The sequence below is a fragment of the Lactuca serriola genome, chromosome 9 (genome assembly GCF_051521515.1).
Source record: "Lactuca serriola cultivar US96UC23 chromosome 9, Lser_US96UC23_V15, whole genome shotgun sequence".
In the NCBI taxonomy this organism is placed as follows: Eukaryota; Viridiplantae; Streptophyta; class Magnoliopsida; order Asterales; family Asteraceae; genus Lactuca; species Lactuca serriola.
In genome coordinates, this window is record NC_136416.1 from 21,493,962 (window position 1) to 21,520,394 (window position 26,433).

At 38.2% G+C, this 26,433-nt stretch overlaps 2 protein-coding genes, 1 non-coding gene and 1 pseudogene across 3 annotated transcripts; all 4 read right to left on the reverse strand.

Annotated features, from left to right (window-relative positions):
• Positions 1-4,195: 4,195 nt before the first annotated feature.
• LOC145072760 (ammonium transporter 1 member 3) lies at positions 4,196-5,816 on the reverse strand. Its single transcript, XM_079019237.1, has one exon. The coding sequence runs from the start codon at positions 5,736-5,738 to the stop codon at positions 4,347-4,349; it is 1,392 nt and encodes a 463-aa protein (XP_078875363.1). The 5' UTR covers positions 5,739-5,816; the 3' UTR covers positions 4,196-4,346.
• Positions 5,817-18,021: 12,205 nt separating this feature from the next.
• LOC145077483 (small nucleolar RNA R71) lies at positions 18,022-18,128 on the reverse strand. The gene has a single exon (XR_013693226.1). It is a non-coding gene; the product is annotated as a small nucleolar RNA R71 (small nucleolar RNA).
• A 4,715-nt stretch (positions 18,129-22,843) lies between these two features.
• Positions 22,844-23,701, reverse strand: LOC145075428 (ammonium transporter 1 member 3-like; annotated as a pseudogene).
• A 62-nt stretch (positions 23,702-23,763) lies between these two features.
• On the reverse strand, positions 23,764-25,939 carry NPC1 (non-specific phospholipase C1). Its single transcript, XM_079019382.1, has 2 exons — positions 24,449-25,939; positions 23,764-24,378 (listed from the first exon to the last, which is right to left on the reverse strand). Exons 1-2 carry the CDS (start codon positions 25,737-25,739, stop codon positions 24,068-24,070), a joined length of 1,602 nt encoding a protein of 533 aa, XP_078875508.1. The 5' UTR covers positions 25,740-25,939; the 3' UTR covers positions 23,764-24,067.
• Positions 25,940-26,433: the final 494 nt, after the last annotated feature.

The following is a 26,433-nucleotide window of genomic DNA, read 5'->3' on the forward strand; positions in this document are numbered from 1 at the left end:
GCCTCCTTCTTTTTCAAGATCACAAAAGGAACACCCAAAACACTTTGTAAGCTCAAGAATGCTCTCAAAATGGCTAGGGTTTCGAGATTAGCACAAAAAGGCAATGTGGGATGGTAAGGTGAAAGGCTCAAGGGGTTTAGTGAGCTTAAACAGGGTGCAAACCCTAAAAAATAGGGTTTTCACTTGGCTCGTGTACGCCCTGCGTACACATGGATACACCCGTCGTACATAGGGGACGCATTGTCTTTGCACATGCATGGGAGTACGTCGTGCGTATCTTGTATACACCCAGCGTACTTGGGTCTAGTCCAAGGATAATGAAAAATATATTGCAAAAGTTTTACATGGCGATCTGGACGTTAGAAAAGGCTATAAAGGTTGTCATTTCTAAACACCCTATGGTTGTTTTATATCATTTTAACCTCTTTAAAAGGATCCTTGATGGTTTTGTTTTTGTTATATACTTGAAATTTACTAGAAAATTTTAAAGCTTCTGTTGCCGGTTTTTCGTGAAAATCTCTCTATTTTATTTATCAAAACCCATCACTGCGTAGTGCCCCTGATCCCATAAACTTCTATTAAGCTTTTAATACAACAAGCCAAACTCTCAAACTCCCAAATCTGATCTAAGTGAATGTCTTAATGGATAAAGTCTCTAACTTTATCCATTTGCATAGTCACAAGGAGCACAATGCCAAAACCTAGGTCCATAAAATTATCCATTGCTCAAGAACTCATGTATGGATGGATGAGAGTGCCCAAGCTCTCATTTTTCTGCCTCAATGTCCTCAAAACATTAGAAAAGTTACTCAAGTGGTCTAGAGTAACCCATACTCACAAGAACCAAGATTAAGGGACAAAAAGCATAAAACCCATGAGCTAATTAGATATTACAAATAGAAATCAAGATGCAAACTTTATACATTCTGGAGATTGGTGATGAAGTGCAAGGTCTGGATCTACAAAGCTTGGAGCTCACACTTGCTTCTTTAATGGACTCCTTCAAGAATGCACCTAAAAATCACACTAATGTTCCAAAACTCATAATTGGTGGCTAGGGTTTCAAAGGAACGATTTAAAGTGATGGAGGCTGGTAATGAGAAGGGTTCCAAGAAGTTAGAGCCCTTAAGTAGGGCCCAAAAGCTTAGGATTAAGGTTTTGGTCAGCAGCAGCTACGCCATGCGTAGCGCATTAAAACCATGATATGATTTCGGCATCTTCACCCTGCGTAGCTTGCATATGCCCTGCATAGGGCAATACCCCCATCTTCCAATTCAACTTCAAACTGCCATAACTTCTTCGTTTCAACTCCGTTTTAAGCATTCTTTATATGAACGGAAATGCATTAAAGAGCCTCACTATCTTATCTTCTTACTCTTGACTAAAAACATATCGAACTAAAATCCTTAGTTCATGCAAGAAACCCGAGATATCACCTTTCCAATTTTACCCTTTACTTCAAGGTACAAATCGAGGGCTTTAATAACTTAATCCAACATTATCAACATTTGAAAAGGGCATAAACCCTATTCCTTTGAAGCCTAACACCATCACTTGATCAAATTCCGGCCCGACATCTCGAAATTAGAACATCACTAAAATTAGGTGTTACATAATAATTTCCATTTCTAATTAATACATTAATCCCATAATATATTAATAAATTATATCTCTCTATTTATTTCAATCCATGTGAATTTCCTAATTACGATGACAACTCAAAAAGGACTTTACAATTATTCAACCAATTATACAAATTTAGTTAAGAACTTAAACACCACAATTCAACAACATATGCTAGATGACGAAGTGCGAAGGTGTATTTTTGTATGGGAGTAAAACCAACTGTACCTTTAGCCTCTACACATTGTTGGAAATATGTACACGTTGTCGCGATGTCGTTGACTATACGATGAAACGTATGTTTGTGCGTACAAAACCAACGACGAAAATAATATCCCTGAAAAGTCACGTGTTCTTTAAAATAATCTTGCACGAGGCGTTGATGAGCAACTTCACGATTTCTTTGTATGAACTTTTTTTTTGACGAGCATTTTCAGTATTTTGTTGACGTAGTTCTTTTATCTATTGTTCAACCTCTTGAATGACCTTTATGGTCGATTTGAGCAACACCTAAAAAAATCCCAGCGATGAAGAAGATGAAGATAACATTTTTAGAGAGAGAGTGAAGAAGAAGGTTTTGATGTGGTATGTGAATGAGTGATGGATGTATTTATAGTTATTTAAAAAAAAATGAGCCGTTATCTCATTGAGTGAAGGCAGGGCCGGCCCATAGGTAGGGAAAGCTGGGCGATGGCCCCGGGCCCAACGACGGCTAGGGGCCCCAATATTTATGAATTTATTTGTATTAAAATATATAGGTATATATTAATCACACACTAGAAGTATATAGATACACCGTAGAGGAAATGGCAGCATCGTGTTTTTGTTTTTTTGAATGTTTCATGTTCGAATCCGTGCAACAACAATTTAAAATTTTATATTTAAGCACTTCAAAATTTGTTTTATATACCGTTTTAAATAATAATCATCAATTTAAGTGTAGCTCATGTGGTTGAGAGAAGCGGTGCCTTCCACTTTAAAGAGAAGGTCTCTAATAGTGGAGTATTTTTTTAAATTAATATCAATTTTTAAACAAGATCAAATATAAAATTAATTATAGTTTAACAACTTAAGATTTGTTGATTTTTAGGTGTTTTATACAACTTCTGCCAATTAAATTTCTATATTTAAGTTTATTTGTTAAAAATTTACTTCTTGTTAGAAGACCTAAATTTAAACTTTGGCATTAAATATATTTTAAAAGTTAAGAGATAATCATAAAAATAAAAATAACCAAATTGTGATGGAAGATATACTCAAATGACTTAAATGACTCAAGTTTTATGGGTTTACTAAAGGGCTTGTAGCCCAGCGGTATCAGGTGGTGTATTCCCTCTTTGAGGTCGAGGGTTCAAGTCCCGTCGTGAACATAGGTGTAATAGGTGTTGTTAGCTTAGGAGTAGATTAAATTTGCCGGTTAAAAAAAATAAAAAATGAACAATTAAGATTGTGTTGGTATATAATATGTATTTATTTTCACATTTGCATAAAATATTTTTTAAAAACATTTCTCAACTTTTTAATTTGGAATGTTCACTGAATTTGGACTTGTCTTTTAATTTTCAGAATAGTTTTTTTCTATTCAAAATACAAAAAATATATATTTTTTAGAAAAATACTTTTAATGTAGCATAAAGTTTGTCCGAAAAAGTTCAAAATGGAACCATTTTGGATTATGATTATTGCTACAAACGGCTCAAAAATTAGTTATAAAGAACTAAACTGATATTTACGATGGTAATTTTTGTAATTATCCCTATTTAATCTTTTTAACAAAGGGCCCCTTTTTTGGTTTTCGCCCTGAGCCTAAAATATGTTAGGACCGACCCTGAGTAAAGGTCGAGGGTTCAAGTCTCGTGAGAGACATAGGTGGAGATTGAGGTGTTATATAGGAGTAGAATAGAATAGATTTGTTGTTCCAAAAAAAGAAGAGTGGATGTTGAACTTAGTAGAAACCTGCCGAGTATTGAAGTCGAGAAACCCTTACCGAGGCGGCGGCATGGTGTTTTCCGAGTTCACCTCGGATTCGTTGAACCTCACCACCGAATGCCACTCTGCGTAGCCTAATATCTGGGAATTGATGTGCACTCACTCAACTGACTGGGGACATCTGAATTAAGGTCTTTATGGTTTAGATTTGTTTGGATCATGAGTTTGTTGCTTTTTTTTTACTGACAGTTGTACATGATGAACACAAATTATAGGATTGATTTCCCTATTGATTCTTTCCTATCTTACCCTTGTATTAATCCCTACCAATTTATATCGTTGTTTCCTTATTGCTTCCTGTAACATTTTTGTACATATAGGGCTATACAATGAAATTGTTAATTGTGGATACACAGAATATTGAAAACCATTAGTGCTCTCCGTTTTATATTGTATCACGGCGATATCGAACCTAGAGACCTCCAACCCCTCATAAGAGTCAATTTTTTTGAGATGGATAAGAAAAGGGTAAAAAAGGTGAGATTTGAACGTTGGTTTTAAAAATGATTCAATCTTTATTTCAAGAAAGTCAGAGAAGCCCTCATGTATTTGTCTTATATCTAATTATTATTACATAAAGAAATTCTTATTTACGATGCCAGTTTCCAATATCTTATATTCAAATTCAGAAGAATTGGCCAACATTTACAAAAGAATACAATAAACATAAACAAACAAGGACACATCACATAATATACACAAATCAAATCATACGAATCCATTCAATAAAATCATCATTGATCTTGAAGCCTGAGGTATTCACCATACAAGCGTGGACCCGATTCTTCTGGGTGTGCATGGTACGCATAACCACCATGACTCGAAATATCAAGCCCAGCAACCTCCTCATCACTTGATATCCTCAATATCCTCAACCAATGTAGAAGGTAAAACAACGGACCCATGGTTACACTAACCCAACCTACAACCACCAACACTTCAACGACCTGAGCCCCAATCAAACCCCAACCACCACCCAACAAAAGCCCATAGGGCCGAGTTACTCCTAAATTACCCGAGTTATAAGTTTGAACCACAAACTCCTCTTTTGCAAACAAGCCCGTGAAAATTAACCCCCAAGCCCCACATCCACCGTGCAATTGGGCTGCCTCCAATGGGTCATCATAATGCAACTTTAGGGCTACAATATTGAGCCCAATTAGAACACAAGCCGCAAAAAACCCACATACGATTGCAGCCCATGGCTCGACCACCGAGCAACCCGATGTGATTGCCACAAACCCACCGAGCACACCATTGCACACATCAAGAGCATCCCAATGGCCCACAAGTAACCGTCTACCAAACAAGGTTACAATGCCAGCTGTCGACCCTGCTAATGTCGTTGTAACCGCGGTCCGGCCCACCCCGGTCCAGTTGCCTTGATCAAAACTATCGGGATACGATACAAGAATCTTGTTGAATGACCCAGGATTGAACCCAAACCATCCAAACCATAACAAGAATGTCCCGAGCACCACTAGAGTCGCATTATGTCCACGCATTTGAACAGGCTTCCCGAAAGCATCGAATCGCCCAACCCGTGGTCCTTCAATTAAAGCACCCCATAGCCCGGCAATCCCACCCACCAAGTGCACCACACCACTACCTGCAAAGTCAATCGCACCCGACCCGAACAACAAGGTTGTTGACCCTGGGTTTAGCCAACCAGTAGAAGACCAAACCCAGTGGGCCACAACAGGGTAAACAAACCCAGTTTGAAAAAATGAAAAAACAAGGTAAGCGCTGAACTGGGTGCGTTCAGCGATCGACCCGCTTGTGATACCCGCAACCGCTATAGCAAAAGCCCATTGGTAAAGAAAGAAGCTATAGTCAAAAGATGTTGATGGGATGTTTTTTAAAGCGAAATATTGAGTGCCAATAAATGGGTTCGACCCTGACCCGTCACCAAAAGCGAATGCGAACCCGAATAGATAGTATGAGAGACTGCCCACGACTGCATCGACTACATTTGTCAGCATTATGTTCAATGCGTTCTTGGCTCGGACCGAGCCCGCACATAGCATGGCGAAACCCAGTTGCATCATGAAGACCAAATAGGCTGAAAAGAGAAGGTAAATGGTATTGATTGAATCTGTCACACTGGTTTCCCATGAAACCTCCATTGTTTCACACACAGGCACACAGTAGTGGGTTTAAGCAGTAAGGTAAGAAATATGAGGAGGATATGATGATATTGAATGTGCATAAGTTATTAATACAGCAAGTAGAAGACATAGCAACAACAATGGCTACATCCGTGGTCCCATGGATTGTGTGACAGCTTGAGAATTCTAAGCCAGTGACTTGAATCGGCTTATGGATAGGTAAACTCAGCCTGTTTGACTCGGTTAACTCAGTGGTTCACTCATCAAATCTGATAGGGGCGAAAAACCGAAAACCCATGTAAATCTAATTTAAACCACTATTGTGAAGTTGGAACGCTATACACACAGGAAAGTTGAAAAACGTTAATTTATATATGTATACAAGTGACGATTTTTGAACTTTAAAAGCCATGAATTCGTCTACCCCTCGATATCTCATAAACTTAATTCCTTAACAAAAGCCCGTCCCACCGCCACAACATCTACTCCACCACCCTTATCGCTGCAACTGTTGCCACCACCACTCTCCGGCGTCTTTGTTATATTCTAACCCTGGAACCCATTACCCATCTCGATCATCAGTCAAACAAGATCTGGTCCATTCTTGTTCTCACCAAACCACATACGATAGAAAACTGAAACAACCTATTCTCAACAATGGGTTTTTTTCTTTCTTTCCAGCATACTCTACTTTATGCGATCTTTACATTTGAAGTAAGTGATCACAAATCGTTTATATAGATTAGGAAAAAATTTGTTCAAGGTTTTCTAACGTTTTTTGTTTGATTTTGTCTAGTTTTTTTTTTTCTTTTTTTTTGTCTAGTTTTTTTTTTTTTGATGAAATGCAAATTTATCATGTCTAACCTTATAAGGAGAAACAATGATCTGTTTTTTATTTAGCTTCATGTGCGCTTGGGTTAGTGTTTAGTTAAAATTTAAAGTGTGTTTTGTTTTTTTTTTTATGTAGAATATAGTTCTTTAGATTTTGAAAATCCTCTTTAAAAACAAATCAAGAACAAACACCAAATCCAAATTTTGTTACAGATTTCAAAACTCATATTTGGTTGAAACTTTGTTTTCTTATTATTATTATTATTATTATTATTATTATTATTATTATAATAAAGGGTAACAATTTAGCCATATAAACTTTTCCCATTTATTTTAAAAGATCCCTCGCTCTTTTTCAAAAGACAAAGTTGATATCAACGTGTTAATTTGGTTACCAAACCTAAAGTTACCGGTAAACTATTTTTTTTTTTGAAGAGACCAAAGCCTCGGCAAACACAAGTTACCGGTAAACTATCACACATGGTAATTTGATCTTAGGCTTGAGTGTGCATGTGGGCGCGGTTTGGCTGTATATGATTAAAACTAGCCGAACCCTCTCTCTAGAGAAAGAGAATGAAGATCTCTCTCTCTATATATATGTTTTGAACAGTTAAATTTTTTAAAGTTCATTTTTTTTCTTTTTTACTTATAAATAACACCTTACAAACCTTATCACCACACCTAAATCCAATTATTCTATCTTTCTACATATTTTTCTAAAACATCTCAAGATGTTTTTTTCCAACAACTCAATCAACCAAAAAAACATTCACTAGAAACACTCCAAGACATTCTTTTATCTCAAGAATCTGATGGGTTTTGATACAAAAAACAAGTGTAGTTTTTCATAAAAATCGGGCAATAGAAACTTAAAAATAACAAGTTTATTTTTGATTTTATAACAAAACTAAACCATCTAGGATCCATTTATAGAGGTTAGAATGATTTTAAAAACAACCATAAAATGTTTTAGAATGACAACCTTTGGAGTTTTTGAACCCACTTGGTTTTAGGGTGTCGGTGAAGATAAAAATATCAAAGAAAATGATATTTTCTACAATTATCCACCATAAAAAATAAGAAACTTGGAATGCTAGTTCCTTATTGTATTCTTGAGTATCTTAAGCCTTTAAACACTTAAATCAAATAAGAATTAAAGGAGACAACTCAAAAGCATCAACACTTGCAAGAACTTCAAAAGAAAAAGCAAGAGAAGAAGTGTCTCTCTATACTTACGGTTTTGAGAGGGGGAGGAGGAAGAGCCAAAAAACTAGCAAAAAACTCATGCAAGACATTTTTTATATACTTCCATGCAAGACATGCATTTACATTTTAATAATATAAAGTAACTCTAGCCTTTTAGAAGCATGGGGGACAAAGGAGGGAAGTTGACAAACAAGTTTCCATTCCTTGTTGATTTTCGGCCATTGTCTTCAAAAGAAGACAAAATGTGTTTGCTAGTTTATTAACCATGATACATTAACTCATTAACTTAATCATGGTTAACCAAAGTGTCCAAAACTTTATAAATGACTTATGAAATCATACTATATGATATAATAACTAGTTATACTATCTTTAATTATTATTTTCACAAAACAATAATTATTTACTAACTAAATACAAGAATTGATATTATTTATTCATATAATCATATTAACAATAAATATACAAAATGTGTCAACTTGATAAAGGTGTGATCATATAGGATCATATGTTATTATCAATATCACTCAATAATGATTCTTGAGCATATAGATCCAACAATATCCCACTTGCACAAGATTAATTACAAACTGATATAGACAGTAGTTAGCGTCTAGCAACGGGCTACTACCCCTAACAACATACGAAAGGTGTCATCCTATAAACAACTAATTCCAGGAGATCAAAGCTACAATTGTTACAAAATGTGTGGTATAAGTAATTCCTTTTTCTCAAACATCATGTTGAACATGAGATATGGATCACGATCAATCTCATTTAATGTTCAACTTTTAGTAAAACCTTAGATGTCTAACTCTCAACAAATAAGAGGAACAAATCCCATTTTGACTATATACGTATATAATGTAATTCATATTATACCCAACGATATCCCTTATAATTGTCTTTTATGGAACAACATTAAACCATGTCAAAGCACCACAATTCCTACACTCTTGTCCCAAATATGTATCTCAGGTCTAAGAATACAAATATACTACCTTGATCAAAACATCACTAATGACTATGATACATAAAGTGATTTTGATGTAGGTCAGGTCCAATACTTATTCTCCTAATCAAGTACATATGCAGTTGGTAGCAAGTCTTGCTATTCTCATCTCCATGAGAATCAACGAATCCATTCATATTAATCTAACCTCATAGATGCTCCCACAACTATGAACTACTATGGAAATTTAGAATAACCTAGTTATTCAAGGATTAAACATGTTAATATAGAACACAACAATTATTTAATGAAAGACTAAATCCAATATATCAACTCATTACAATATATGTTGCCTGTACAGTTCTAATATCTAAATACTAAATTTCAATTAAATACATCTACTTATATCAACAAGGACATATAGCACCCGCTTGACTTTCATGCTTTAGTTAATGAATGAAATTTGATAAGTAGATTTGGCAAACTTGATTTGTATAAACTTTGCGAATAAAAACATTTTCAGTTATATATATATATATATATATATATATATATATATAACTATTGAGAATGCATTAAATGCTTAAATATGACTTAGATAATAGTACTTGCATAATGGGATTATTCATAGTGATAATGAACTATACAGTAAACATATTTGTATGTGGTTCCCCGAAAAACAATGCACTCTAACTCTAATGCGTAATTGTAATTAAAATCTACATGGTACTACAATCCATGTAGCCTTCTCTTTATTCATAATAAATACATGCCTGATTGTGATTGAGAATCATCTCAACCTATTTGAAAGTTCAACATATATGTAACAGCTTAAACATGACTTTCTTTCAAATACTCTGTAGATTAGGAATATTTCTCTAGTTCTTACAAGTACTTTAGAATGTTCCTATAAGTCATACCATGACTCATTCTCGGATTATACGGGTATCGTTCGACATGCTCTAAGAACGACATATCTGGCATTTATGCATAATCATGACATATATGATTAATCTAAATGTAGCACCATATGGAATACAATCATATTATCTAGTTCAAAGCATTGTACTAGGATTTGGAGGAGTACTCCAAATCATGTCATATGGTATTTGACAAGATAACTATCTTAGAGTCCTTTATCTTATGCTTTTTAGGATGCTTGTCAATTAATGTAATTTTACTTAATCCTTTAAGTTGCCATGATCTATCTATATAGATATTTATTCCAAGAATTAGCATGCCAATCACATATAAGAGTAAGAATCTTATTGAGCTCAAACACAAGAGTCCTTTTTATATATAATTAAATCACACTATGAAATTAACTTATAAGAAAGAAGATTCTTACTTTGAGATCATAGCTTAAATCTAGAAAGATTTTCATTTATGTATATTTTCTCCTTTAAAAACTCATTTACTCTTTATATTCATAATATATCAAGGAAGATTAATCAAACTCATACTTGAGAATCATACATGAATGCATCTCTATGTGGTTTATTAGTTTCTGAGCAACTATTGAGTAGATTCAACAAAAGTTGAAAAAAAACTTGCTAGTTCCAAACTATGATGCATTTAGTTTATGGTTCTTTAGCTCTTAAATTTCAATATTGTTCCTACTTAGAAAAAGAACTTTCTAAGTACTTGTCTTATGGAATGACAATTACTGGGATTGGTAGAAACTCCATCCTAAACAATCATTTAGGATAATGTACATAGATTTCCACAAACCCACCAAGCATGCCATTGCACTCGTCAAGAGCATCCCAATGGCCCACAAGTAACCGTCTACCAAACAAGGTTACAATGCCAGCTGTCGACCCTGCTAATGTCGTTGTAACCGCGGTCCGGCCCACCCTGGTCCAGTTGCCTTGATCAAAACTATCAGGATATGATACAAGAATCTTGTTGAATGACCCGGGATTGAGCCCGAACCATCCAAACCATAACAAGAATGTCCCGAGCACCACTAGAGTCGCATTATGTCCACGCATTTGAACGGGCTTCCCGAAAGCATCGAATCGCCCAACCTGTGGTCCTTCGATTAAAGCACCCCATAGCCCGGCAATCCCACCCACCAAGTGCACCACACCACTACCCGCAAAGTCAATCGCTCCATACCCGAACAACAAGGTTGTTGACCCTGGGTTTAGCCAACCAGTAGAAGACCAAACCCAGTGGGCCACAACCGGGTAAACGAACCCGGTTTGGAAAAATGAAAAAACAAGGTAAGCGCTGAACTGGGTCCGTTCAGGTATGGGATTTGTCAGTATATATACTTTCTATTTAACCTCATGGTATTATATGAGTTATATAAATTATAAGCATCTAATGTTACTATCTCTTGAAATCCAACAAGAGAGAGGTTTTACAGGGCGTACAAGTATTAACAGTTATATACATAATTTAACAAAATTTCATTTAGTATTTTCAATATTAAATCTTTAAAAATTAATACATTTTATTGTTTCTAAAACATTAATTTATTAAAGTCTAGGATCCAAGTAATGAAACAAGTAAATGGTAAGTAACCCTTTATCCCATCCACTTAATCGAACTCGGTAGGTAGTGATATTGCTATATTTATACATATATTTAGGCATTATTTTAAAGGTTTAGGTTATTTTTGGTCACTTAACTTTTGGTTTTGTGCTCATTTGGTCACTTAACTATTTTTAAGTTTTAAAAGGTCATCAAACTTTTGACTTTGTGCTCATTTAGTCACTTAACTTTTGGTTTGGTCGCATTTAGTCACCTAACTTTTAGATTTGTGCTCATTTAGTCACCTAACTTTTAAAATTGTGCTCATTTAGTCACTAAAATTTTAAAAAATATTAAAAGTTTAGTGACTAAATGAGCATAATTTGAAAAGTTAGGTGACTAAATGTGACCAAAACAAAAGTTAAGTGACTAAATGAGCAAAAGCCAAAAGTTTGATGACCTTTTAAAACTTAAAAAGAGTTAAGTGTCAAATGAGCACAAAACCAAAAGTTAAGTGACCAAAAATGACCTAAACCCTTATTTTAATACATTTAAGCTATATTTTGGTTATTTGCAAAGATATTTGATACTTATTCAGTTAAATTACATTTTCAATCAAATATGACATTCTTGGGGAAAATGGACCAAAACCGACAAAAGCTGGAACATGGAAGGACCGAAGCTGAGCTGGGAGCTTATTGGAGCATAAAAGAAGAGAAAATTGAGTAAAATACGATCTCACGACGTGAGCCTTTACTGCTCACAACGTGAGTACAAATTCTTCCAGAAGATAACTACGTAGAATGCAGTTTCCTTGCCGAATACATATTGTACTGAGATCACGACGTGAGCCATTACTACTCATGACGTGAGACACGACACTGGAAACTATAAATATTCCTTTTACCCATCGACTTTTGGAGGTTGGATCTGATTTTCTGGATAGATAGACGATTTTAGAAGCCATAGATCTTCGAAAAATAACCCTTAGGAGGAGAGAACACTTGGAGATTGAAGATTTGAAAATCACACATTACATTTGGTGTGCGTTAGTTTAACAATGTCGAATTCTTATGTTTGTGTGTACTTATTTTATGCCATGAATAGCTAATCATTAGGCTTTCGTTTAGTGTAGATGAACCCTAATACTATGTGTTAGATTCTTTGTAGCATCCGGTTCCTGGTACGTAAATGTTATTTGAGTATTTCCTTTCTTTTAGCCTTGGAATCGGCGAGTCATAGGTCCGACTCGTCGAGTGGATGCGGGACCCGGGACACGTTTAAGTTGGCGACTCGGCGAGTCCATATCCTGGACTCGGCGAGTCACAGCTGTTGGATGAAACCCTAAGTTTCAGGGGTTTACACCCTATTTAAGCGACTTATCCGCCCCAGGCCAGCCCCCATTCTCTCCCCAGAGCTCCCAACCCTCGTTTATGCTTGTTCTTTGAAGAATTGAAGCTTTGTTGTGTGCTTTTGAAGGTTTTGAAGGAGGAAGGAAGTAGATCCAGAAGAAGGGAAGCCATCCAGGCATTATTGTGTTCTTCCAGCGATTCCTTTGAGGTATAACCCGTTTTCCCCATGATTCTTTGCTTAGTACTTCATTTAGGTCTTTCTTGGACAAATCCCCAAGCTTGTATGTGCATTATATGTCGTAATAAGATGTTTGGCCTCTGGATCTAGGCAAGATCGAGCTCCAGGAGCTCAGATCTGTTAGCTTTATGGCCCCATGTTGCTTGTTCACCCTAGATCTACCCTTTTGAGACATTTTGAGCCCTAAAATCCATATTGGTGAATATCCACACGTAAAGTTGGAAACTTTACGTGTGATTCGTGTCCTAGAAGTCCAGATCTGTGAATGGCATGGACTGGAATCAAGCAAATCTGTGTATTTAGTGGGTGCATGGCAACGACTCGGCGAGTCGTTCATATGACTCGGCGAGTCTGTTCTCGAGTCTCAGAGTTTGTCCCCTTTTCGTAGTGTCGAGTGAACAGTGAGTCACGGGGTGTGACTCAGTGAGTCGGAAGTTGAACTCATCTATGGAGGTACTCGGCGAGTCAATGCCCTGACTCGGCGAGTTCAAGGCAATCTCCTTAGATCAAGAACAGACTCGGCGAGTTGTTCATACAACTCGGCGAGTCTTAGCATAAGTGTCCGTCGGATGAAGATGAACTCGACGAGTTGTTCATACAACTCGGCGAGTAGGATGAAGGACTTGAATATTGGTTTAGAAGGTGAACTCGTCGAGTCGTCGCCTAACTCGACGAGTAGGATCGAGATTCAGGGCAGTCGTTTGGGTAGGGACTCGGCGAGTTGGAAAGCCAACTCGGCGAGTCGGGCCAACTGAAAGTTGACTCTGACTTTGACTTAGGGCGTGGTCAGGGGTAAAATGGTCATTTTACCCAAAGGTCAGTGAGCAGTGTTTGATTGAGTATGTTGTGGGAATTGCAGCCGGAGGATTTCCGGAGCAGCAGCAGCAGCAGTAGGCAGTCAGTTCCCGATCAGATCAGCAGCTACTTCGAGTTGAGTTACCTTCCAGTAGCGGTGGGTCTACGACCATAATGCCGGCCCACCAGTAGGAGTTATTTGTAGATGTTTGTCTCTGTGATATTCATCTAGGTATTGCCTGCATTATGTTATGTGCTAGTATGATATGATGTTATGTGCTAGTGACAGTAGGGGGAGATAGTCCTCGAAGTATCCGGTCGGTAGGACCGAAGGGGAGGCCAGCACCCAGATATGCTAGGCAGTATCCGGTCGGTAGGACCGAAGGGGAGGCCAGCACCCAGATATGCTAGGCAGTATCCGGTCGGTAGGACCGAAGGGGAGGCCAGCACCCAGATATGCTAGGCAGTATCCGGTCGAAAGGACCGAAGGGGAGGCCAGCACCCAGATATGCTAGGCAATGTCCGGTCGAGAGGGCCGAAGGGGAAGGTCGGGCACCCAGATATGCCTGACAATATATGTATGTTATGAGATTATTTGGTATGTGGTACGGTGGGGGAACTCACTAAGCTTTGTGCTTACAGTTTTCAGTTTTGGTTTCAGGTACCTCCTCAGCTAGGGGAAAGGAGCCGACGCGGTAGCAGCATGTCACACACACACTCTCTGGTTTCCGCATTTACGAGATTCTCTGGGATTTATACTCTGATATTTTGATTGGTTGTATGATTTGACTTTTAGACACGGTTTACGTTGTATCATGGTTTGATCAAACAATGTTTTAATTATTAAAGTCTTCTAAAGTAATGTTTTAAAACGAAATTTTTTGGACGTGAAAATTGGGTCGTTACATTCTTGGTTATATTTGGATTTTATGAAGTTGGTTAATGCATGTGTTTGATTATCATTACCTAGAATGTTAAAGTTTGATCTTTTTTCTTAGATTCAAGTTAAGTGTAGTTTAATGACCATTTAAATTGCATGAACTTGTTTCCTTGTAGTTTATGATCATTAAATTGCTAGAGCTAGGTTAATCACACCTTAGATTAAGTAATAAAGGTAACAATTTTAACTGTGTTGGAGAACATTAATTTGATCATAATTGTGTTTAACTTAGATATATCTTACATAGCCCAATTATCATTCATAATCAACTCTGTGTTTGCTTGTGTATGATCATTACATAGCATTTCACAAATTGGTGAAAATATTAGGAGATCGGATCAAGACTGCTAATTATATCTAAATTGGTATCCAAATGAATAAATCCACACTTAGAAACTACACATGGGAAAATGGGGGATTCGAAACCAAACGGAAGTATCTTCTAAATCTTGTTTACAATCGTTTGTGCTTAGTTTTAAGTTAACATGAACTTGAAAAATCATATAAAACCCCCTCTTTAGTTATTGTTTTTTAAATTAATTTTTAGTAATTATATTATAAGCTAAATTCGTTCCCTATGATCGACACCCGACTTACCTAAGCTATTCTATAATCTGACTAGATACACTGACTATAAGTACATAATTAGTTAAGTGGTTAGGTTTATAAATTTAAAGTTAGATATGTATATAAAGTGCATGTATCAAGTTTTTGGCACCGTTGTTTGGGAATGACTATTTCAGTTGTTAATTTAATTGTTTTAGGTCAATCAATCCTTTTTGTGGGGTAAAAACCATAAAAAGTTAATTTTTTGTAATATTTATTTTTCTATTTGTCCAGTTCTCACGACGTGAGGGATAGAACTCACGACGTAAGTTCAGTGCTTGACAGTTTTTCGTTTATTTTAATTTTAGTTCCTTTTATGCATGTTTTTCTAGTTTTGTTTTAGCAGGAAATATGAGCGACATCACGACCATGTCAATGGACAAGTACAAGCAGCATATAAGGAACGACAATAGATAGGGTCTTGATCCACCAAAAATCCCAAACACTACAAAGTTCGAACTCCTAGGACACATTATGGGCATGCTTGTAGCACCTGGTTCCTGGTACGTAAATCTTATTTGCGTATTTCTCTTCTTTTAGCCTTGGACTCGGCGAGTCATAGATCCGACTCGCCGAGTAGATGCAGGACCCGGGACACGTTTAAGTTGGCGACTCGGCGAGTCCATATCCTGGACTCGGCGAGTCACAGCTGTTGGATGAAACCCTAAGTTTCAGCGGTTTGCACCCTATTTAAACAACATATCTGCCCAAGCCAGCCCCCATTCACCCCCAGAGCTTCCAACCCTTGTTCTAAGTTGTTCATTTGGAGTTTGAAGCAATTGTTGTGTGATCTTGAAGGTTTTGAGGAAAAAGGGAAGTAGATCAAGAGGAAGGGAAGGAATCCAAATATCTTTGTGCTCTCTCAGCAGTTCCTTTGAGGTATAACCCGTTTCCCCTATGTTTCTATGCTTATTACTTCATTTAAGTCATTCTTGAGCCAATCCCCAAGCTTGTATGTGCAATATAAGTCGTAATAAGTTGATTGGCCTCTAGATCTAGGCAAGATTGAGCTCCAGGAGCTCAAATCTGTTACCTTTATGGACCCATGTTGCTTGTTCACCCTAGATCTACCCTTTTGAGGCATTTTGAACCCTAAAATCCGTATTGGTGAACATCTACACGTAAAGTTGGAAACTTTACGTGTGATTCGTGTTCTAGGAGTCCAGATCTGTGAATGGCATGGACTGGAATCGAGCAAATCTGTGTATTTAGTGGGTGCATGGCAACGACTCGGCGAGTCGTTCATGTGACTCGGCGAGTCGTTCATGTGACTCGGCGAGTCTGTTCGCGAGTCTCCGAGTTTGTCCCCTTTTCGTAGTGTCGACTGAGCAGTGAGTCACGGGGTGTGACTCAGTGAGTCGGAAGCTGAACTCGTCTATGGAGGAACTCGGCGAGTCAATGCCCTGACTCGGCGAGTTCAAGGCAATCTCCTTAGATCAAGAACAGACTCGGCGAGTTGTTCATACAACTGGCGAGTCTTAGCATAAGCGTCCGTCGGATGAAGATGAACTCGACGAGTTGTTCATACAACTCGGCGAGTAAGATGAAGGACTTGAATACTGGTTTAGAAGGAGAACTCGTCGAGTCGTCGCCTAACTCGACGAGTAGAAACGGGATTCAGGACAATCGTTTGGGTAGGGACTCAGCGAGTTGGAAAGCCAACTCGGCGAGTCGGGTCAACTGAAAGTTGACTCTGACTTTGACTTAGGGCGTGGTCAGGGGTAAAATGGTCATTTTACCCAAAGGTCAGTGAGCAGTGTTTGATTGAGTATGTTGTGGGAATTGCAGCCGGAGGATTCCCGGAGCAGCAGCAGCAATAGACAGTCAGTTCCCGATCAGATCAGCAGCTACTTCGAGGTGAGTTACCTTCCAGTAGCGGTGGGCCTACGGCCACAATGTCGGCCCACCAGTAGGAGTTGTATGTAGATGATTGTCTCCGTGATATTCATCTAGGGATTACTACTACCTGTGTTATGTTTATGTGCTAGTATGATATGATGTTATGTGCTAGTGACAGTAGGGGGGAGATAGTCCCCGAGGTATCCAGTCGGTAGGGCCGACGGGGTAGTTATACCCAGCCATGGTAGATAGATCTGATATTGTGATACATGTTATGTGATAGTAGTGGAGGGGAGGAATAGTTCCCCAGTATCCGGTCGAGAGGACCGAAGGGGAGGCCAGCACCCAGATATGCAAGGCAGTAACCGGTCGAGAGTACCGAAGGGGAGGCTAGCACCCAGATATGCTAGGCAATACCCGGTCGAGAGGGCCGAAGGGGTAGGTCGGGCACCCAGATATGCCTGACAATATATGTATGTTATGAGATTATATGGTATGTGGTACAGTGGGGGAACTCACTAAGCTTCGTGCTTACGGTTTTCAGTTTTGGTTTCAGGTACCTCCTCAGCTAGGGGAAAGGAGCCGGCGCGGTAGCAGCATGTCACACACACACACACACACTCTCTTGTTTCCGCAATTACGAGTTTATTCTGGGATTGATACTCTGATATTTGTTTGATCGAATGTTGTGGTTTTCAATTTGGTTTTCGATGTGAAATGGTTTAATCAAACAATGTTTTAACTATTAATGCTTTCATGTAATGTTTTATAACAAAATTTTTGGACGTGAAAAATGAGTCGTTACAATGCTAAAGGAACTACCTTTTATGGGAAGGAGCACAAGGACACCTATGGGCATATAGAAGAGGTGGTGGAAATTTCAAATTATTTTAATGAACCAAACATGAGTAAAGATACGGTGATGCTTCGACTTTTTCCGCTCACATTAAAAGGGTGAGGCTAAGGAATGGTTACAATCACTTCCCTTTGGAGCACTCACGACTTGGGATGACCTTAAGACTGAGTTCATCAACCAATTTACCCTTCCTTCAAAAGTGGCAAAGCTTAAAAGAAATATCCAGAATTTTTAACAATTAGAAGGGGAGTCATTATATGAAGCTTGGGAGTGTTACAAGAGATTGTTACGACATTGCCCTCAACATGACTTCAATGTGCAACAAGAAATATGGATATTTTATGATGGAGTCAGTGTGCACTCGTCAAATTCTAGACTTGCAAGGGCCCTTGAAAACGAAGGATCCGACAACAAATAAAGATTTGATTGAATAATTCTCTAAGCATTCCAGAGAGTATCACAACCCAAAGGAGGAGTTCACTAAAGAAAAATCAAGTGAAGATGGAGGTCAAGATGCTATCGGTGTAGTAATTGCAAAGCTCAGCGTAATGGAAGAAAAGATCATAAAATTGGGCGGATCTATTCAAGATAAATGCGGAGCTTGTGGAGGACCTCATTCTATAAAGGATTGTGAGTTGGAGTACAAGAGAGATCGAGATGCAAAAGAAATTCAACAACTAACGCATGATCTCTACCAAATAGAACAGGTCCAATCCGACAAAATAAATGTTCTCAAGTCAATGCTATTTAGATTCATGCAAGCTAGCAAGAAACGACATGATGCTACAGATGCAATACTTAGAGAACAACAAGAATCTATTTTGAGCATCTACACGCAAGTCAGGCAATTAACATAGCTTGTGCAAGAAAAGCTATCGGATGCACCTTCAAGAAAAACCAAGTCAATCCCAATCTCTCAAGTCATGGATGTTTATACAAAAGAAGAGGAAGAATCGGTGCATATGGAGGTCCTCGAAGAACAATCTAACCAGTCACTCAAAGTAAAAATATAAGAAGAAAATAGTCGTGATTCTATCCAGTCGCCAAGATGTGGAGGCAATAGTGTCATGTCATCGACGATAAAAGAAAATTATGATTTTTCGGTCGTTGAACCGTATCGACTGCCTTTTCCTTTCCTATCTCATACCAATGAAAATTTGGTAAAACAAGGAAACTCAAAGTTCCTTAAGCATGATGAAGTTAAAAGTGTTAAAGAAGAAGTGTGGGAGGAATAGGAGGAGCCTTTACCCAAAGAGCAATCAGGAATATAATTAATCATTAACACATCCAGTTTCAACGCTTATGATTTTTGAGGTGTTTGCTTTTACAAGACCACCAGATCCAGTCACAGAGTTGGTTAAAGAAAAAGAAGACGAGATTAGCGAGACGGGAATTGAGTAAGAACAAAATGAGCAATTAATTACCAAGAAGGAGTTAGAAAAAGAGGAACAAAAAGAAGATGTGAAGATAAAAGGGAAAGGCAGTGGATTGAAACGCAAGCTTGAAGAAAACATCACTCAAAGAAAGAAAGAAAACTCGAAAAATGTGTAATTAAGGCGATTTCAAACATACAAAAGAAGATGGAAGGAGCAGCAGGAGAGCCCACTCCCACCCACAACAAGGTAGAGTGGGAAGAATTCCGACTCACGACTCCTCAAAACAAAAGAAGCGCTTCTCGGGGTGCAACCCGAGCTCAGTTTGCATTTTCTTTTTCCTTTTCTTTGTTTAGTTTTGCATTTTCATTTAATTTTTAGGTTAAGTCATCTTATTTATCTTTAATTTTTAAAAGAAAAGTAAAAAAATCAAGTATGGGGTTAATTTCATGAGTGGTAAAAAAACTAAAAGGAAAAATAAAGTTTTGGTCATGACGTGGGATTAAGCCCCACGACGTGGGAAATAAAAGAAATCATTAATTTTTGTGCATATAAAAACTCACGACGTGAGCTCCCAAACTCACGATGTGAGCTTTAAAAGTGATGGGGGGGGGGGGGGCTGACTTGAAAAACAACCACAAACATTTGACTTTTATTGTTTACAATACCACTCACGAACGCAGTCACTATCGGTCCCCACACTTCGATTTTCCTTCAAATTTTCTATAAAGTCTTCTTGATTTTGTGTTCCTATTTCAATTGGCGTACGATTCCATTGCTCTATTACTTTTAATTTACTAATTTTAAGTGTTTAGGAGTTAGGTTTTGTTCTTGAGATACAAATGTCGAAATTGGTTCTTTTTCTTGTGAGTTGGTTGTTGCATGTGTGTTTAATGGACTTAGATTTACAACTTAATCAAACCCCAATGGTTTTTTGGTTTTATTTTACCTCTATAATGCCTTATTATGATTTTCACGTCGAACCGAACTCACGATGTGAGCTCTAATGCTCACGACGTAAGAACTGGGTTGATCAGTTTTTGTGTTTTTTGTTAATTGCTAAATTGATGGTTTTTCGTTTGGGTTTGTTTGATGATTATTTTACAGGTTAAATGGGTCCTAAAAAGTCTACTAAGAAGTTCCAAGGGGATGTCAAGATCCTTCATCATTTTTATGATTTTCTGGAAAATCTTCCGTGTGAGATTTACAACAACTACACAAACAAATTAAGATGGCTTTACAATAAGAAATTTTCCATTTCTCCAACAATTGACTGTGCCGAACTAAATGCAATCAGGATTTTAGAGAGGTTGAACCCATACCTCACAAAGAGAGTTGATGAAAATTGTGTCTATTTTACATGCACTTATAGCTGTATTCTAATTCTGAATTTACTTTCATGAGTGATAGATAAAAGGTACTATTTTCTTCTTTTTGTATAACTATTTTTTCATTTGTTAACCATTTGTAGGACTAATTATGTGGGATAATCTTTTATAGGGGACTCTTACCTGCTATTTCACAGTTGTACCCACAAGTTGAGCATCGATTATGTCTAAGGAATATTTATGACAATATGAGGAAAAATGGAAAACAAAAGAGTATAAAGATCACTTATGGCAGTGTGCAACAGCAACCATAGTACCAAAATTTGAACACTGCATGAATGAACTTAGCCAGTTTGATAAGTATGCTTTTGATTGGTTAAAGAGAACCCTCCTCCCCCCCCCCCCCCCAACCACCATTGGGCCAAAAGCCGCTTTTTAGGTTATATTCCCTACCTTAGGTTTTTCTTTACTAGTGCTCAATGTATTTGACTTATTTGATATAGTGTGCTTGTTTAATACATGTAGACTAGGATCACATATATTGCTTAATAATTTGTGTGAGGTATTCAACATTAAGCTTATTCATAGCAGGGATAAGCCCATTATAAGTTGTATCGAGTTCATCAGGCAATACCATATGAAAAGGATCTGCAATGTGATGAAAGTGATGACCAAAGCTCCAGGCCCACTCACTCCATCAACATTAAATTTATTTAAGAAAAAACAAAGAAGCTTCAGTCCAATATAGGGCTAAATGGAATGGGACTGCAAAGTATGAAGTTTATAGTCCTTGGCATGACCAACATGTGGTTGACATGACAAATATGTCATGTACATGCAGAAGGCGGGAGTTGAATGAGATTCCATGCAGACATGTCATAGCTACAATACATGAAATGGTTGATAGTAGAGACAAAGTTGGGGAGCTTTACACTTATGTCAACAAAGTGTATTAGCCTCAAACTTAGAAGGAAGCTTACTCTTACACTATGGACCCTATAAATGGGAGATCCATATGGCCAGAAAGTACATGTCCAATGAAATTAACACCACCACCACATCACACTCAACCTATGAGAGCAAAGAACAAGAGAAAGAGAAGTGTAGATGAAAAGTATGATAGTCAGAAGCATAAGCATGGTGCAAGTGAACCTGAAATACTTACCATAAAGTTTGTTAGTGTCAAGTGTGGAAAATACAACAATAAGGGTCATAACTCTAGGACTTGAAAGGGTCAAGGAGGGAATGCATGAAGCAGTCAAGGAGTGAATGCATGAAGCGGTCAAGGAGGGAATGGAGGTGGCAGTCAAGGCAGGAGTTAGTGTGTTTTATTTAAAAACTTATCTTTTGGTTTAGGACTACTTTGTGCATTTGGATGTAATGGTTTAGAACTACTTTGTTGTTATAGTTTATTTTGGTCCTTTAGCCCTTTTGGTCATGAATTTAATGTCAACCTTTTGTGATAGTTAAAGAATGATGCCCATGGTGTATTTCTAATGGTTTACCATATTTAGAGGCTTTGATGACTTTATTCTGAAACAACAAATACACATTAACATTAGGTGATAACTACATTACATTGTCACTACAACCATCAAAAGGGTACATATTTCTAAAGATGTCCAAAATAACCCTAAATCGATATTACAATATCAAATAGCAAAAAAAACTATCACATTCCTCTGTTACAATATCGTAATCCAAAAACACCCAAAATTCCATGCAACTACAGGGGTCCCTAATTCCTAAACCCTAAATGTAAAACACCCACCCCACCACTAACAAAGAAACTATGGTCAAAAGAACCAACTACATGTTTAGGTTTTGGCGGTACCGCCGACATGTGGTTTCGAGCATGCATGGGTTGAGCGGGTTGTGGCATTTAATTGATTGAGCCAACCCGTGAACTTTGTATTCAGTTGTCTTCAGTGTGCATGTAAATTTGAATTGGAGAATCAAAGAGAGATATGCCTTGACATATTTTTGGTTTTCATGCATGTAGTGATGAACCCTTGCCTTTATTCTATTTATTATGTTTTTTTTTTTTTTTTTTTGATTTAGTTTTAACATAAAATAGGAAAAGGCCCATACGTTGAGTCTTTCTTTTTATAAAAAAAAGAAATAAAGGGTGTTGCGAGTAAGCAGAAGGGATAAAATTAGAGAAATATGAACAGATGATGGAAAAAATAAGGCTAAAGTGTGAATCAATTAAAGAAAGGATGTTAGAAAAATATAGAAAACATGTGACAAAAGTCACAATCGAAGAAAGTGACGTTTGAAACATCCGATGGGCTTTAGTTGGGCCAAGCCCACATCCACATTGTAATTAGGTCGCCTCCAATGGGTCATCATAATGCAACTTTCAAGCTACAATATTGAGCCCGATTAAAACACAAGCCACAAAGAGCCCACATACGATTGCAGCCCATGGTTCGACCTTCGAGCAACCCGATGTGATTGCCACAAACTCACCAATCACGCCTTTGCACATGTCATGAGCATCGAATGCACAATGGCACACAAGTAACCTTATACCAAACAAGATTACGATGTCAGTAGTCGACCCTGTTAGTGTCGTTACCTTGAACTATCGGAACACGACACAAAAATCCCATGAATGACCTCGGGTTCAACCCCGAACCATAATAAAAATGTCTAGAGCACCGCCAAAGTCACGTTATGTCCACAAATTTGAACAGGCTTCCCGAAAGCATCGAACCATCATACTCGTGGTCCTTCAATTAAAGCACCTTATTGCCCGACACTCCAACCCACCCCGTTAAGTGCACTGCACCACTGCCTGCAAAGTCGATCACACATTCACACCTGACCCAAACATCAAAGTTGTAGGCCTTGGGTAGAAGACCAAACCCAATGGGCCACAACCGGCTAAACTAACCGGGTTAGAAAAAAAAAAGGTAAACGTGATTCATTGAGAGATCGACCCGCTTGTGATACGAGCAACCGTTATAGCAAAAGCCCATTGATAAACAAAGAAACTATGGTCAAAAGAACTTGAAGGAATGTTTATTAGAGCGAAATATTGAGTGCCAATAAACAGGTTTTGACCCTAACCCGTCTCCAAAGGCAAATGCAATCCTTCATATGAAGACCGAATAGGCTAAAAAGAGAAGGTAAATGGTGTTGATTGATTCTGTTACACTGGTTTCCATGAAACCTCCATTGTTTCACACACACAAGCATACAGTAGTGGGTGTAAGTCGTGACTTAAGAAATGTAATGATGTGATGATATTGAATTTGCATAATTTATTATTAATACAGCAAGTAGAAGACATGGCAACAACAATAGTTACATCCATGGTCCCCCATGGATTGTGTGACAGCTTGAGAATTCTAAGCCAGTGGCTTGAATCGGCTTATGGATTGATAAATTCAGCCGATCTGACCCGGGTTAACTCAGTGGTTCACTCATCAAATCCAATGGCGGCTAATAAAAAAACCTACGTAAATCTAATTTAAACCATTATTGTACACACATGAAAGCAACCGTTTCTACTTTCTATACATACAATTGACGGTTTTTGAAATTAAAAGCTTTGAATTCGTCTTTGTGAAGATCGGCTACTGAGAGAGGATCTCATTGTGACAAAGGCAGATTCATTGGCTCCGGCTCTCAGGGCAGCTTTTCCGGCCTCCAGAAACCTTGTGATTGCATCGTGTGCGTATTGGTGGGCTTCACCAACGGTCATGTATTTTCCGATTTCGGGATACGTGTTAAGAGTGTGATCACCGTTGAGCTGGGATGCGAGCTGAATTAGTTCGATTTGAAACTCGGTGAGACTCTGTTCTTCATTCGGTCCTCTTGGCCTCAAAGACACCTTAATTTCAGGAAGGGTTTCTGTATATCAATAATTACAGATTGCGTTTAGTTGATTTTCTGATTTAAGTTTGAGGATTTAGAAACGAACCTGGACAATCATCGCGTGGAGTATCACGCAGATTGAAGTAACTCTCGAAGGTCCCTGCCCACTCATCGCGTTTGGTCAAGAAATCGGAGTCTAGATTGAAGAGCTTCTTTACAGTTGCCGGAATAGAAGAATGTTCAAACTGCGAATATGGAGTTGGCCCACTGGGTTCATGGATCACTGTGCTCTTATCGATCCAAGGTGAAATTAACAGGGTAGGAACGCGAACCCCCAACCGATCAAACTGAAAGTAATATGGTTCAGGGCCGATGATCCCATCAGGGTTAGGGACATGATCGACAGGTGTAGGTACATGATCATAAAACCCACCATGTTCATCGTAAGTGATCAAGAGAGCCATTTCATCCCATTGAGGACTAGCCCTCAATATCTCATAAACTTCCTTAACAAAAGCCTGCCCCACCGCCACATCATGCGACGGATGGTCATCATTCGCCGGAAAAAGATTCACATCAAAGTACCTTTGCTCCACCACCACATAATTCGGCAACTTACCTTTTTTAGCATGATACTTGAACATCAAATCATAATCATGGAACTTGGTAATGAATTTGAGTTTTCTCAAGCTTTGGAAGAACATTGTGGTGGGAATGTTTTGGAAATAAATCCCAAATGTAAGGTCGTTTTCGTCCAAAGAATCAAAGATTGTTTTCTGGGGGAACCCGTTGATGAGATCTTTCCTTACATTGCTTGAAGCTCCATGGGAAGTTGCAGAGTGGACGTAGAACCGGTTCGGCTGAGTCGACGCAGGAACCGACGCGAACCACCGGTCGAACACCGCGAACTCGTTTACTAACTCGGTGTAAGTCGGCAAAAGCTCCGGCTTGAAGCCACTCATGACTGTGCGGTCTAACCCATCAACACCCATCGTATTTGCTTGCTGAACGAACCCGTTCATTGGAGCCGGGTTGGCGTGGGTCAAGTTCGACCCGAATATCTGTTCGCGGATGGCTTGGATGGAATGACCCGGGTCGGAGTCTACGAAAACGGCTTCGTCGGAAACGTAGACTTTACTAGACGCAGGGTCGGCGGCGTTGACATGATTGTGCTCTTCGCCGGTGACCCCATCGATGTCGGGGCGGGATTTCTTGATCCAGCCCAATACGTGATCAAATGAACGGTTTTCCATTACTAAGACGACTAGGGTTTTGATGGGTCCTTCGATTTTGTGAACTTTTTTAGGAAAAGGGAAAGGGAAAGAATTTAGGGTCTGAGAAAAGACTAGGATGTGGATGAAGATGAAAACGGTCAATAGGGATCGCCGGCGGTTCATATTTATCCAGGAATGAGTCGTTTAACGGGTGATTGTGATGATCGGAGAATGGTGATTGGGATATTTTATCTCTATTTCTATTTTATATGATTAGTAGTGTGGTTTAAGGTTTAATGGCTGATGGCAAAAGGAAAGGGAAGCGTGGCAGAGTGAGGAAGAAACAAAAAGTTTATATCCTTGTTGGAGAAAATGGATTTCTGTAAATAAATACACGAAATTTACATATTTATACTCAAAGTTACAAGTATATGATATTCGTGCCAATAATTTGGAAAACTATGCAATATTGTACAAAATATAATAGGACAAATCGTGTCAAATTTTTATTTTTAGGCAAATCTTTATAAATGTTTCTCGTGGTATGTCAAAATAGAGAGTTTGGTTTCTAACTTTTTGTCTTCAAAGATAGTCGGGAAAATGACTCTTGAGGGTAATTAACTTTTGCGTTTGTACTCATTTGGTCATTTTTCTTTTTTTTGTATTCAATGTACCATCGAACTTGTTGTTTGCGTTCACCATAACCCTTTTGACAGACTTTTGACCTGTGATAGCCGGTCACAAGGTTATGGTGAACACAAACAACAAGTTCGATGGTATATTGAGGACAAAAAAGGGGACCAAATGAGAACGAACTCAACAGTTGGTTACCCTCCTAAGTCATTTTCCCCGAAAAGTTAAATGAAATTAAAGTTGC

Coding starts and splice junctions, on each gene's coding strand:
- LOC145072760 (XM_079019237.1), bottom strand. CDS start 5,738: ATGGAGGTTTCATGGGAAACCAGTGTGACAGATTCAATCAATACCATT.
- NPC1 (XM_079019382.1), bottom strand. CDS start 25,739: ATGAACCGCCGGCGATCCCTATTGACCGTTTTCATCTTCATCCACATC. Junction 24,379..24,448: donor TCCACGCGATGATTGTCCAG/GTTCGTTTCTAA, acceptor ATTGATATACAG/AAACCCTTCCTGAAATTAAG.